We start from the raw sequence: 14,141 nt of genomic DNA on the forward strand, positions 1-14,141 counted from the left end.
AAAATATAGAAACAGTATCAGCTTTTGCATGGAACAGATATATCTATGGAAGCCCGCACATGCAACGTTTTCGACAGCCACAGACTTTTCGATCAAATCTTGTACTTAACCTGCGTGCCACTTGAACTCTTGTACATAGACTTGAACTCTCTTTGCATTTCAAATACTGCTTTTTACCTTTTAAGGATCTGGGTACTTTCTTGTCAAGTTTGTAATTTTAGCTTATTATGTTCTGTTTGTTTGCACTGCACACCTTCCTTTCTTTACAATCAACACTCAATTCCACGGCAACTCATTTCACTAATTTCATATTTTCTCTCTTTTCCTCTTTTTACTTGTTTCAGTCATTTGACTGTGACCATGCTGGAGCACCGCCTTTCATCGAGCACATCGACCCCAGGGCTTATTCTTTGTAAGCCTAGTACTTATTCTATTGGTCTCTTTTGCCAAACCACTAAGTTACGGAGACGTAAACACACCAGCATCGGTTGTCAAGCGATGTTGGGGGGACAAACACAGACACACAAACATACACACACGTACATATAAATATATATGCGCAGGAGTGTCAAATAGCTTGCTTACCAACCACATGGTTCCGGGTTCAGTCCCACTGCGTGGCACCTTGGGCAAGTGTCTTCTACTATAGCCTCGGGCTGACCAAAGCCTTGCGTGTGGATTTGGTAGATGGAAACTGAAAGAAGCCCGTCGTATATATGTATATATATATATATATATATATGTATATATATATATATATATATATATATGTATATATATATAATATATATATATATGTATGTATGTATGTGTGTGTGTCTGTGTTTGTCCCCACAACATCACTTAACAACCGATGTTGGTGTGTTTACATCCCCATAATTTAGTGGTTCCGCTAAAGAGACAGATAGAATAAGTACTAGGCTTACAAAGTCCTAGGGTCGATTTGCTCGACTAAAGGCGGTGCTCCAGCATGGCAGCAGTCAAATGACTGAAACAAGTAAAAGAGTAAAGAGTATACATATAGACGACAGGCTTCTTTCAGTTTCCGTCTACCAAATCCACTCACAAAGCTTTGGTCAGCCTGAGGCTATAGAAGAAGACACTTGCCCAAGGAGCCATGCAGTGGGACTGAACCTGGAACCATGTGGTTGGTAAGCAAGCTACTTACCACACAGCCACTCCTACGTTTTTGAATGTTCCATATTTTTATATTTTTTCTGATTGGTTGGCCACAGGCATTGCACATTTCATGCACATGCATTGTTCATCTGTTTTTATTGCATAGTTTCTGCTACAGGTTGTTCTTTTGAATGTCTGCAATTTCTTTCTTCACCAGCTGACCCAGTTATACACATGCACCACGATATAGTACCTTTAGAGTTGTTTTTATCATGTCTGAGTTCACTCACCTCCTTTGTCTGACTCTGTGTATGTTGGATGTCAGCTCATGCAATCTGCGCTCTTGTCAGGCGTAACCTGCCTCTGTTAGATCCCAGGTTGGCCACAAAATTAAAGGTCCTACACTACTCCTCAGCTAGAGAGTTTCACAAACAAAGGAACAAACAATTTAGGAAAAAGGCTGAGTGCATACAAGTATGTGTTTTAGGACAAGCAAAGTGAAAAGTATTTTGTTGTAGATGAATGTGATGCAAGGCCGAGAAAATCTGCACCCTTGTCAGGCATAACCTGCCTCTGTTAGATCCCAGGTTGGTCACAAAATTAAAGGTCCTACACTACTCCTCAGCTAGAGAGTTTCACAAACAAAGGAACAAACAATTTAGGAAAAAGGCTGAGTGCATACAAGTATGTGTTTTAGGACAAGCAAAGTGAAAAGTATTTTGTTGTAGATGAATGTGATGCAAGGCCGAGAAAATCTGCGCCCTTGTCAGCATAACCTGCCTCTGTTAGATCCCAGGTTGGTCACAAAATTAAAGGTCCTACACTACTCCTCAGCTAGAGAGTTTCACAAACAAAGGAACAAACAATTTAGGAAAAAGGCTGAGTGCATACAAGTATTGTTTTAGGACAAGCAAAGTGAAAAGTATTTTGTTGTAGATGAATGTGATGCAAGGCCGAGAAAATCTGCACCCTTGTCAGGCATAACCTGCCTCTGTTAGATCCCAGGTTGGTCACAAAATTAAAGGTCCTACACTACTCCTCAGCTAGAGAGTTTCACAACAAAGGAACAAACAATTTAGGAAAAAGGCTGAGTGCATACAAGTATGTGTTTTAGGACAAGCAAAGTGAAAAGTATTTTGTTGTAGATGAATGTGATGCAAGGCCGAGAAAATCTGCGCCCTTGTCAGGCATAACCTGCCTCTGTTAGATCCCAGGTTGGTCACAAAATTAAAGGTCCTACACTACTCCTCAGCTAGAGAGTTTCACAAACAAAGGAACAAACAATTTAGGAAAAAGGCTGAGTGCATACAAGTATGTGTTTTAGGACAAGCAAAGTGAAAAGTATTTTGTTGTAGATGAATGTGATGCAAGGCCGAGAAAATCTGCACCCTTGTCAGGCATAACCTGCCTCTGTTAGATCCCAGGTTGGTCACAAAATTAATGGAGAAAGTTGCTTGTCTCTCGCAACATGCCAGCCTGCCACACTGTTGACATTTTTGTTAATCTTGGCAAATACCCATGACAACAGCATGACACACATTTCGCTTTTGCACTACTGTTCAGGCATTTCCCTCTGAATGCAATCCTGCATGAAAAAAATTTAAGACATGGATTGAGAATGTGCTCATTCACTTGCTTTGGCTTAATCCACAGCTGTCGTCTCTCTCTCTCTCATGTATAAAAGGCTCCGCCGGTTACGACGACGAGGGTCCCAGCTGATACGATCAACGGAACAGCTTGCTCGTGAAATTAACGTGCAAATGGCTGAGCATTCCACAGACACATGTACCCTTAACGTAGTTCTCGGGGATAATCAGCGTGACACAGAGAGTGACAAGGCTGACCCTTTGAAATACAAGTACAACTCATTTTTGCCAGCTGAGTGGACTGGAGCAACGTGAAATAAAGTGTCTTGCTCAAGGACACAACGCGTCGCCGGGAATCGAACTCACAACCTTACGATCATGAGCTGAATGCCCTAACCACTAAGCCACGCGCCCTCACCTCTCATGTATATACCCTCGTGCATACCCTCACTCATGCTGCCTCAGTCACAGACTGCCACTTTGCACGCAAGGCGACACTGCTGTTTCGACTCACTTGAATAGATACCTATTTCTTTATTACCCACAAGGGGCTAAACACAGAGGGAACAAACAAGGACAGACATAGGTATTAAGTCGATTACATCGACCCCAGTGCGTAACTGGTATTTAATTTATCAACCCCGAAAGGATGAAAAGCAAAGTCGACCTCGGCGGAATTTGAACTCACAACATAACGGCAGACAAAATACCGCTAAACATTTCACCCGGCGTGCTAACCTTTCTGCCAGCCTTAACCAGCTCATACCTGTCCTGTATACATTCCCAGAATTTACTCTCATATTCACAATTTTTCTCGGCCTTGCATCACATTCATCTACAACAAAATACTTTTCACTTTGCTTGTCCTAAAACACATACTTGTATGCACTCAGCCTTTTTCCTAAATTGTTTGTTCCTTTGTTTGTGAAACTCTCTAGCTGAGGAGTAGTGTAGGACCTTCCTTCTCCCTACCTGAGATTCGAAACCAAATCCCCAGCTTGTTGCATGTCAAGCAAGCAAGAAATCCTATGTTTGCATCTTCACACCAAATAATTAATGTGAAACACTTGCCCTCCAACGACCTTACTGGTCACCAAAAGGTCAGTCTATATAACAGAGACCATTTCCCTTCTCGCCACTTTTGTGTCAGCTATGACCAGGAGCAACACTTCCCTTCATCCTTCTCTTGCCATACAAAGAGAAGCCTTCAGCCAAACTCAAGAAGGGACGATGTTGCCTTTGTCTTTTCTTCTTCTCTTGTCAGCACAGTGCAATCTTTACTCTATCTCTCTCTACTAGCAGACCTATTTCTTAATTACCCACAAGGGGCTAAACACAGAGAGGACAAACAAGGACAGACATAGGTATTAAGTCGATTACATCGACCCCAGTGCATAACTGGTACTTAATTTATCGACCCCGAAAGGATGAAAGGCAAAGTCGACCTCGGCGGAATTTGAACTCACAACGTAACGGCAGACGAAATACCGCTAAGCATTTCGCCCGGCGTGCTAACGTTTCTGCCAGCTCACCGCCTTTCTACTACCAGACCACAACTCCCTTGCTACTACCAAGTAGCGGGAGAACCTTTTGTCACTGTCACTACGATTACTACTTTCTTACTAACTGATTGCTGGGCAAATAAAGAATGTAAATAATATTCCTTCCTTGTTTTGGTGTTATTCTTCACTACTATCTCCATTGCGCGAACCTCAGGCATGACAGCTGCACGCTACACTTTTGTACACTTTTGTACATCAATCCCAAAATTTAGCTGCTACAGCTATATCAATCAGAGTATCAGATGCTGTTATTCACCATTGGTAACAATTGTAACCTGTTGTAGCTTTCAAATGATGCCACCCACCTTGTTGTCCAGGCAGGTGGGCAGGCTAGCATTCTCTCTGAACAGAAAGCTATTCTGTTGCTGATTTACCCATTTGCAGATGAGTGAACTGGAGCAAAGTGAAAAGAAGTCTTTTGCTCATTAGCATAACACACCACCTGTATGGTAATGTAATCATTTTACCTGTTTTATCATGCAGTCATTGAACTGCAGCCTTGCTGTTGACGCCATCTTGAAGGGTGTTTTGTTTTTGGCAGACATGCAAAAGGAGAGACCAAGAACAAACGATGGTCTCTTCTGTAACCTCAGACTGACCAAAGCAATGTGAGTGGATTTGGTAGACAGAAACTGAAAGAAGCCCATTATATATATATGTACATATATGTGTGTCTGTCTGTGGGGGAAAACACAGTATTGGTGTATTTGCATCCCCATGACTTAATGGTTCAGCAGAAGTACTAGGGTCAATTCATTTGATTAAAAATTCAAGGCAGTACCACAGCATGGATGTAGTCTAATGACAAACAAGTGAAAAGCAAAAGATTAAAGAACTAAATGAACTTGGTATTTCTTCTGTTGGTCTTTGTTTGCCGAACCACTAGGCTACAGTGATGTAAACAAAGCAACAATCATTGGCAATTGGGAGACAAATGTAACGTGTTTCAGTCTAAAAGCTGCGCCCATAGTCTAAGGGCTGTGGCCATGTTGGATCACTGCCAGTATCATCAGCTATTCAGTGAAAGGGTGAGTTTGATATTGCTACCCTTGTTTGCGTTCCTTGTCATGATGTAGGTTCATCTGGGATCTTGGACTGCAGAAGTTCCAGGTGTTTCTTGAAAATATCTGCTGCTGCTACTTCATGTAGATCTATAAGGTTTTTCTTGGCAAGATATTTAATAAATGGGGGCTTTCAAATTCCAAGGGACTGCTGTATCAGGTCCTTATTCTTGACAGAATGGGTGGGACCTTTGGAACAATGCAATGATGTCCTGTTTCGAGGATTGTATAACTCTTGATGCCAAAGTTTAGTGCCAGCCCTGCTAGGATTTTCCATACATATTTTCCCAAAATTCCCATCTTTGCTCTACACACACATTTATAATATATGTATCTGTATCTGTATATATATATATATATATACATACATCTACACACACACACACACAGCTATTTGACACACTTCTTTAATTTTCCATCTATTAAATCCACTCACATGGCTTTGATTAGGTCAGTAAGGTCACATTCCAATGACTGAAACCTAGAATTCTCACTGTTTTTATCTCATCTTCTTAAGTATGCTATATATCTTTGTAGTGATCCTATAACGGTGCACACGCACGCACCGTCCATTTTCTATTTCGCGCGTGTGAGTGTTGGTGCCTTCACCAAGGCACAGAAAGGAAGGGCCCTCTCGCGCATGCGCGAACCACTGGAAGCACGACCCTTTTGCCTACGTGGTAGTTAGCCAAGGCAAGGGGGTCATAGAACGTTTGACCGCTAGCAGCAGCAGCCAAGGACTTGGGACAGCAGCGACCGAAGGCGACGGACGTATATTTTCTCGCTGTCCAGCTCTGATAGCAGTCAGCCGAAGGTTCTCACCAAATTGTTGCCGTCCACATTCATCTTCCCTGTTCCGGACGCCATCTTTAACTCGTTCTGTTTTTAGCGGCTGAACATTGTAAATATTACAATCCATTAACCTTCAGCCTTGCGCGCCCAGAACCAAGGATATCAGATAACCACTTATTGTTACTGTTACCACATTAGAGAATAAAGTAGGATATATATATCTTACGTCTGCGTCTTGTTGTTCCTGACTGGTAGAATTCTGGATTATTAAAGCAACGGCTAGTGATTGCTTTGTGCACCCCAAAAGTGCACGAGGATATTCACACATATTCCTTACAGTGGTAGACCCCCGACGTGATTCTGGTCTAAAACCAGAGATCACTTAACAACAAAGAAATCCAGTTTTTCTGCGAAGTCGGAACACGATTTAACTCTACGCAGTCATCATCTTTCGACGATTTGTTTCCGGCCACCACAAACAGTTGTAGAAGGAGCCCCTTTTCTTATTCTACAGCCATGATGACGAACGCCATCATATCAACGATGCCTTTTCTCCACCTTCGTCATCGCCATCGTCGTCTTTCTACTTCACGTCGTCGTTATCTTCGTCGCCATCATCACTAAGAACGATGTTGTCTCAAGTCCACTACAGTCACCTTCCTCCACCACCGTCGACCAAGATGTACATAGCAACTCGCGGAACTTTAGCGTGCACGCTGTATGTGCATATGCACACCAAGGATTAACAGCACCGTCTATCTACGAGATTCTTCTGTTCCAGTTAACCTGTCACAGCATTGAAGCCACAACCGCTACACGATATGTGTTCAACCGGCATCTGCATTTGTGATTTCAACATTCTGTTACAGAACGAACTGCTATTGTGCATCAGGCTATTAGAGACTGGTAAATTAACTCCATTGTCTGGGATAGCCTTGAGAGACATTTTTCCTATGCACTGTATTATTTTTTGCTCGCATTCACCTTGTATGTATTTTTGTCGCACACACGTACACACACATAAATGCTATCTCTCACATACATACGTCACACATGCTTTTCTCGCTTGTTTTTTCCATGCTAAATTTGCCTTTTGTGGACACACCTCATTTCTATAGACCCTAGGGGTCACGTATACATAGAGAGGGTTGTTTGTCCATTATAACGCGCCGGCATGCCATACCTTTGTTCCTGTACGAACAAGGCATATAATCGCTCAACCACTGGCATAATTCTTGCTGTTTTTCGGTCTGGCAAGCACTATTGCATTTCATGCGCTTTTGCTTCGCACGTGTACTTGCCTTGTTTTTTGCAACACGTTTGCGTTGGCTTAATTCTTTTCCCGACTCATAGGACGTCGGATGTTCACATGCGCTGCGCCATGTTTAGGCGTAATTATTTTTCCCTGTTAGACCACTGTTGGTCACGTAATTAACAGAAAATTATCTGTGTCGCGCATCACACCAGCATGCTTGCATTTTTGCTTTTGTGTTACTAGCGATCTATCTGTCAATTCCATTTCCTCTCCTGCAACAATTGACTTAACTGCTATTTTCGCAGGATCAACTACCTTTAGAGAAGTTGGATTTTAATTTCGGCTAGGTTCATTGACTGTGAGTTTTGCTTTCCCTCCGCTCCTTTCAGCGGAAGGGTTTATACTTTGTGACGTATACACTTTCATGCATGCACTCTTGATTTTTGCTCATGTTGAGTATTTTTTTTCTTTTTTCTCCTTTAGTAAATTTCTTGTGTATGTTATAAATTTTGCCATTTTATTATATTGTGTGCTATTTGGTTATCTGTTGTCCACCTTGAGTTTTGCAGTCACTACAATAAGTTTCCTTCGTGCATACGCACTGGAGGGGAGCCTTGTAGTGATCCTATAACGGTGCGCGCACCGTCCATTTTCTATTTCGCGCGTGCAAGTGTTGGTGCCTTCACCAAGGCACAGAAAGGAAGGGCCCTCTCGCGCATGCGCGAAGCACCGGAAGAAGAACCCTATTGCCTACGTAGCAGTTAGCGAGGCAAGGGGGTCGTGGAACGTTTGACCACTAGCAGCAGTCAGCGGTGACTTGAGACAGCAGCGACTGAAGGCGACCGTCACGTAAATTTTCTCTCCGTCCACTTGATTCTAGCAGCACCATACCAAAAGGCCTTTAACCAAATTGTTGCAGACCTCATCTTCTTCCTCCGGACGCCATCTTTAACCCGTTCTGTTTTTAGCGGCTGAACATTGTAAATATTACAATCGATTAACTTTCAGCCTTGCGCGCCCAGAACCAAAGGGATACCAGATAACCACTTATTGTTACTGTTACCACATTAGAGAATAAAGTAGTATATATATCTTTTACGTCTGCGTCTTGTTGTTTCTGACCGGTAGAATTCTGGATTAGTAAAGCAACGGCTAGTGATTGCTTTCTTGTACCCCGAAAGTACAAGCGAGGATATTCACACTAAGTTCGTTACATCTTATTCCGTTTCTCTTTTATTTCAGAACCTCAGATGACATTGACAGGAGAGAATATTTCACTTCGGTATCCTGGAAGATAGTATTCAGAACAGATAGAACGGATGCATGGATTTACATGAATCTTTGAGGAATTCTGCTGAAATTTATTTTGTAAACAAAATTTCTCAAACGTCACTGTTTGGAATGTGTGCAAGATTTTTGGATTCCAATTAAAGTTGAATGAATTTGCCTCGTGAGTGGATTTAGTAGACACAAACTGAAAGAAGCCAGCCGTATATATATATAGATCTGTGAGTGTGTGTCTATGTATATACTTGTGCGTTTGTGGCGATCTTTCGTCTCTAGTAGACCTATCCGTCGATTTCCGTAAAAAATTTTTTTTTTTACATATGGGCTTGCGAGAACTTCTGAAGTAATATACATACATATACACATACACCGAGTAAAAAATTTCAGTTATCTCTTTCTTTCACACACACTAACAGAAGCACTTCACTTACACAACATAATGTCTGTCTCCCACACCCCATCAAACACACACACACCCATGCACGGTAACTTCAAAAGAATTTCCCTCGTCATACAATCGCTTTCTCTTAGTCTCTTTCGCTCTCATTACTTCAAAAGTTCCCGCAAGCCCATATGTAAAAAAAAATAATTTTTTTACGCAAATCGACGGAAAGGTCTACTAGAGACGAAAGATTGCCAAGCCAAGAGGAAAAAATGTTATATTCTGACACATACTACCAGTATATGAAGTTTTAAAGTGTTTAGTTAACTAGAAATTGTCTGCCGTTCAAAAGGAAAAGATCCCGAAATTTTCCCGGTGTGTGTGTTAAATTATAAGGCCCAAAAAGAAAACGACTCTCCCCAGACACAATAGAATAGAAGTTTTATTAGTATGCATTAAATTACAATAGGGACATTTAAACTACGGCACCGGTGTTACTAAGTCAAGGGGAAAATTATCAACAACACCGGCTTTTTTGTATCAGTAGAATCAGATTAATTAATTTAATTGCATCGTTTGGTAATTATCTCGTGTCAAAATGAATATTAATGTTTGTGGATGAGAGAGGGCGACTTCCAAGTTTCAGGTTCGATGCTTTATCATCTTGATGATTAAATATTTAATTTCATAACAGCCTTATTACATCTTTAATTGGTTGTCCCCCACAATACAAGAGAAGGCAAACAAGTTTTAATTATCAATTAATGAGTGATTAGTTTTCTTGATACTTCTTCACTTTTCCCGCAGCTTTCTGACCCAAAGACTGTAGTATTTGTATCGTCATCCCGCACACCTACACATCTTTCTCTGACATTCAGCTTACATTGTGATAACTTTGCTTTTACACTCATAATGTCTGTACCTTTGCCTGAAATACAAGAATGTCGATCACACCAGAATCTCTGCTACCAGTAATTTTTGAATGTTCTCTTATTTGTTATCCTACATCAGGTCCGCTAGGAAGTTCGGGGCCCAATTAAAGAATTGTCGGTGGGACCCTCCACTCTACAAAAACTGGAGATTTATGTTTTGTGTAGTACGCCAGTCCCAGCCAAAATGCGATGGGGTCTTTATATCCTAAAAATCATCACAAGGACCACCTTCGAGCCTGTGCACGGGGCTCGGCTTGAACAAATCTAATTGGCTTAAAACCCAGCCTGACTACATCGCTTCCATTCACTGTATTGACGTTTATCAGCATAAAACGGAAAGTTTTATTGATAAAAATTAAAATGCGAGCCACTTGGAGATTCCCTAGGCAACAACAAACATTCAGGCTGTAAATAGAAGATATACCTACAAGCATTTTTTTCTCTATATATGAGCACAGCCTCATGATACCGAAGACAAGAAACTAAATCCTAACAGCTTTCAAGAATTCCCTGTGGATTAAGATGGAAGATGTTATTCACTTGAACGCTTCTAACTCAGCTGTTTTTCAGACAGATTCAGTGACAGAGATTGACAGTGGTGAGGAATATTTATGTAGTGAAATATTTGCTAAACAAAGAACATTACACGGAAGCATTTCTGATTATCACTGTGAGATTTGTAGGAAAACATTCTCTTCAGAACGAGAAGTCTTTGCACACAAACGAATACACAGTGAAACGGTAAAACCCTTTCACTGTGAAATTTGTGGGAAATCTTTTTCTAATAATTCGAAATTTGTTATTCACAGTCGTATTCACAGAGGAGATAAACTTCATAGTTGTGAGATTTGTGATAAATCCTTTATGAAAAATAGTACTCTAACAATGCATAAACGGATACACTCTGGAGAAAAACCATTTCACTGTGAAATATGTGGCAAAACTTTCATTAATAATTCAAATTTTGTTGTCCACAATCGTTTTCATACTGGAGAAAAGCCCTTTCATTGTGATATCTGTGGTAAGTCTTTCGTCTCTAACAGTACTTTAAAAAGACATAAGATTATACATTCTGGAGAAAAACTATTTCACTGTGAGATCTGTGGAAAATCTTTTATTGATAATTCAAAGCTTGTTGTTCATATTCGAAGTCACAGTGGAGAGAAACCTTATCATTGTGATGTCTGTGGAAAATCTTTTATGAAAAACAGTAATTTGACAACACACAGAAGAGTCCACACTGGGGAAAGACCGTTTCATTGTGAAATATGTGGGAAGAGTTTCTCTGTTAATTCAAATCTTGTAGTTCACATTAGGGTCCATACGGGAGAGAAGCCTTATAGCTGTGAAACTTGTGAGGAGTCGTTTACCACAAATAGTGATTTTACCAAACATAGAAGGATACATACGGGGGAACTGTTACGCTGTGAAACCTGTGGGAAAGCTTTCACCATTAACAGTCATCTGAAAACGCACAGACAAGTACACACGGGAGAAAAATTATTTCACTGTGAAATCTGTGGAAAATCATTCTCTTCGAATTCGAGTCTTGTTATTCATGTGCGTCGTCATACCGGAGAAAAGCCATATCATTGCGACATGTGTGAGAAGTCCTTTATGGTGAACAGTGACTTAACAAAGCACAAAAGGTTACATAGTGCGGAAAATTTGTTTCTCTGCGAAATCTGTGGTAAATCTGTGACTGAAAAATCCCACCTCATTATCCACAAACGTACCCACACTGGAGAAAAACCTTACGATTGTGAAGTCTGTGGTAAATCTTTCTCTGTTAATTCTCGCCTTGCAGTTCACAAAAGGTTACATACGGGAGAGAAGCTGTTACACTGTGAAGTCTGTGGGAAATCCTTTGTCACCAACAGTCACTTGAAGATACACAAACGAAAACACACGGGAGAGAAACCATTTCACTGTGAAGTATGTGAGAAGTCATTTGCTATTAATTCCCATCTTGTCGCTCACCGAAGAATCCATACGGGAGAAAGACCCTTTCATTGTGATATATGTGAGAAGTCATTTATCACTAACACTCTTTTAAAAAAGCATAAACAAATTCATACTAGAGGGTAGCCTTTTAGCCCTTTTGTTACCCTATTTCTATTGACATATCTTTTATCTTTTACTTGTTTCAGTCATTAAACTGCAGCCATGCTGGGCCACCACCTTCAACAATTTTTGTTTTTGTACAGAGAATTAACAGGGTGATGCCATTAGTAGGAGAGGTTAGGAGGGTGAGAAGGGAAAGGGAAGTGTAGTATCTAAATGAAATGAGGGACACCAAGTGAAGAGAAGTTAGTATAAGAGACTTGTGAACATGATGGGAGAAATGAACAGTTAGAAGAAAGTAACAATTAAGCAATTGCTTGGATGGTGCTTTTTACATGCCACCAGCAAGGAGGCCAGGTGAGGCGGGCAATGGCCACGATCAGATGGTGTTTCTTACGTGCCACTGTCGATGCGGCCATGTTCGGATGGTTCTCTTATGTGCCACCGGCACTGGTATCACAACTACAAATTCCATTGATGTTGATCGATTTCGATTTTGATTTTCACTTGCCTCAACAGGTCTTCACAAGTAGAGTTATGTGTCCCAAGAAGGAAGGTATGCATCAGTGGACTGACTACGTCCCAGGTAGAGGCCACAGGTTATGGCCTCACTTGTCTATATATATATATATAGGTTTAAGAGACAGAACCACTTTCAAGCAACTCAATCAACATTGAACAGCATTATCTATGATAGAGATATATAAGATTAAATTCTATCAAAATTAATATTTACAATTTCTATTCTGAATCATATATTAAATTATATATACAATGTGTGTTTCATGACAATATATCTATCGGTATTTTGATAAAATTTAATCTTATATATCTCTATCATAGATAATGTTGTTTAATATTAATTGAGTTGCTTGATGGTGGGTCTGTCTCTTAAACCTATCTATTTATATATATATAATATAGCAAGAAATTCATTTTAGTACCACTAAATTGAATTTCTCTTCCCTGTAGACTCGGAAATAACTTCCCTAATATTAATAATTATATCATCATCATTGTTTAACGTCCGCTTTCCATGCTAGCATGGGTTGGACGGTTTGACTGAGGGCTGGCGAACCAGATGGCTGCACCAGGCTCCAGGGCTTCTTTTAGTTTCTGTCTACCAGATTCACTCACAAGGCTTTGGTCAGCCCAAGGCTATAGAAGACACCTTTAGCATTTGTTTCAATTAATTTTTAAAATAATGAAGAGATTAGTAAAATAACTTTCTCATTATTAAGCGGGGGTTTGGAACAAGTAGCATTCAATTTTGATTTAAAATTCTAATTTAGATCAGTAGTTCCCAAACATTTTCAGGCTGCTGCTCCCTTGACACCCAGGCCACATCCCTAGCGCCTCCTCACCCTCCCCATCACAAATATAAACCACTTTCAGCATCAAATTCAAAACAAGTGTATTTCACAAAACTTATACCTAATTTTTTTTACATCTCTCACCACATTTTGGCCATCCCATTATAATCCCACTTTTCTTCAATGTCCCCCCACCGGATACTTCCACCACTCCAACGTGGCAGTACTGCTTACTCTGGGATCCACTGATTTAGATCACTTTAAAACAGTAAAGTTTGTGTCACAGGACCTTGGGTGGTTTCAAGCATCTTGGTATCAAAAGGGTTAACTGTGAAACCTGAGAAATTTTTCTTTTGTAAGTCTAAGCCGGTGCCTAAAATAAGGTGAAATAGAATCATACATGACTATTACATTATTAACAGAAAAAACAGACCATAGGGAAAATATGTACTCTTTCTCCAAACGCAGAGTAGATGAAACCATGGCGACTGAAGAAGGGGAATTTTCTTTGTGTTATTTGTCCTGTACTCTATTTTTTTGTTGTTTAAGAAAAATGTCCAGTTCCTTGGTTTTGTGTTTATGTTTTCATTTCTCATTGTGTTTGGCGTTTTTGGGGTGTCCTGTACCCATATATGCATGTATTTATACATGTAGAGGTACGTACGTACATAGATGTATGTATATATGCATATGTTTTATTTATTAATTCATTTATATATATATGTAGCTATAGCTATATAGCTAGCATGGCTGCAGCTCTTGAGCTGAGACTAGTAAAGGAAAAATTG

At 40.3% G+C, this 14,141-nt stretch overlaps 1 protein-coding gene across 2 annotated transcripts; it reads left to right on the forward strand.

The window, feature by feature from the left end:
- Nucleotides 1-9,564: 9,564 nt before the first annotated feature.
- On the forward strand, nucleotides 9,565-12,466 carry LOC115225767 (zinc finger protein 239-like). Of its 2 annotated transcripts, none has more exons than XM_036514646.1 (2): nucleotides 9,565-11,282; nucleotides 11,700-12,466. In XM_036514646.1, exons 1-2 carry the CDS (start codon nucleotides 10,499-10,501, stop codon nucleotides 12,062-12,064), a joined length of 1,149 nt encoding a protein of 382 aa, XP_036370539.1. In that variant the 5' UTR covers nucleotides 9,565-10,498; the 3' UTR covers nucleotides 12,065-12,466. The 2 variants fall into 2 exon arrangements, with proteins under 2 accessions (XP_036370539.1, XP_036370538.1); XM_036514645.1 differs by having other exon boundaries at nucleotides 9,565-10,749; nucleotides 10,834-12,466.
- The last annotated feature ends 1,675 nt before the right edge of the window (nucleotides 12,467-14,141 follow it).

Source organism: Octopus sinensis, linkage group LG28 (genome assembly GCF_006345805.1).
Source record: "Octopus sinensis linkage group LG28, ASM634580v1, whole genome shotgun sequence".
NCBI classification, from domain to species: Eukaryota; Metazoa; Mollusca; class Cephalopoda; order Octopoda; family Octopodidae; genus Octopus; species Octopus sinensis.

Excerpts from the sequence above, each read along its gene's own strand:
- LOC115225767 (XM_036514645.1), top strand. The coding sequence starts at position 10,499 with ATGGAAGATGTTATTCACTTGAACGCTTCTAACTCAGCTGTTTTTCAG. Across the intron at positions 10,750-10,833 it reads CACTGTGAAATTTGTGGGAA|ATCCTTTATGAAAAATAGTA; the intron begins ATCTTTTTCTAA and ends GATTTGTGATAA.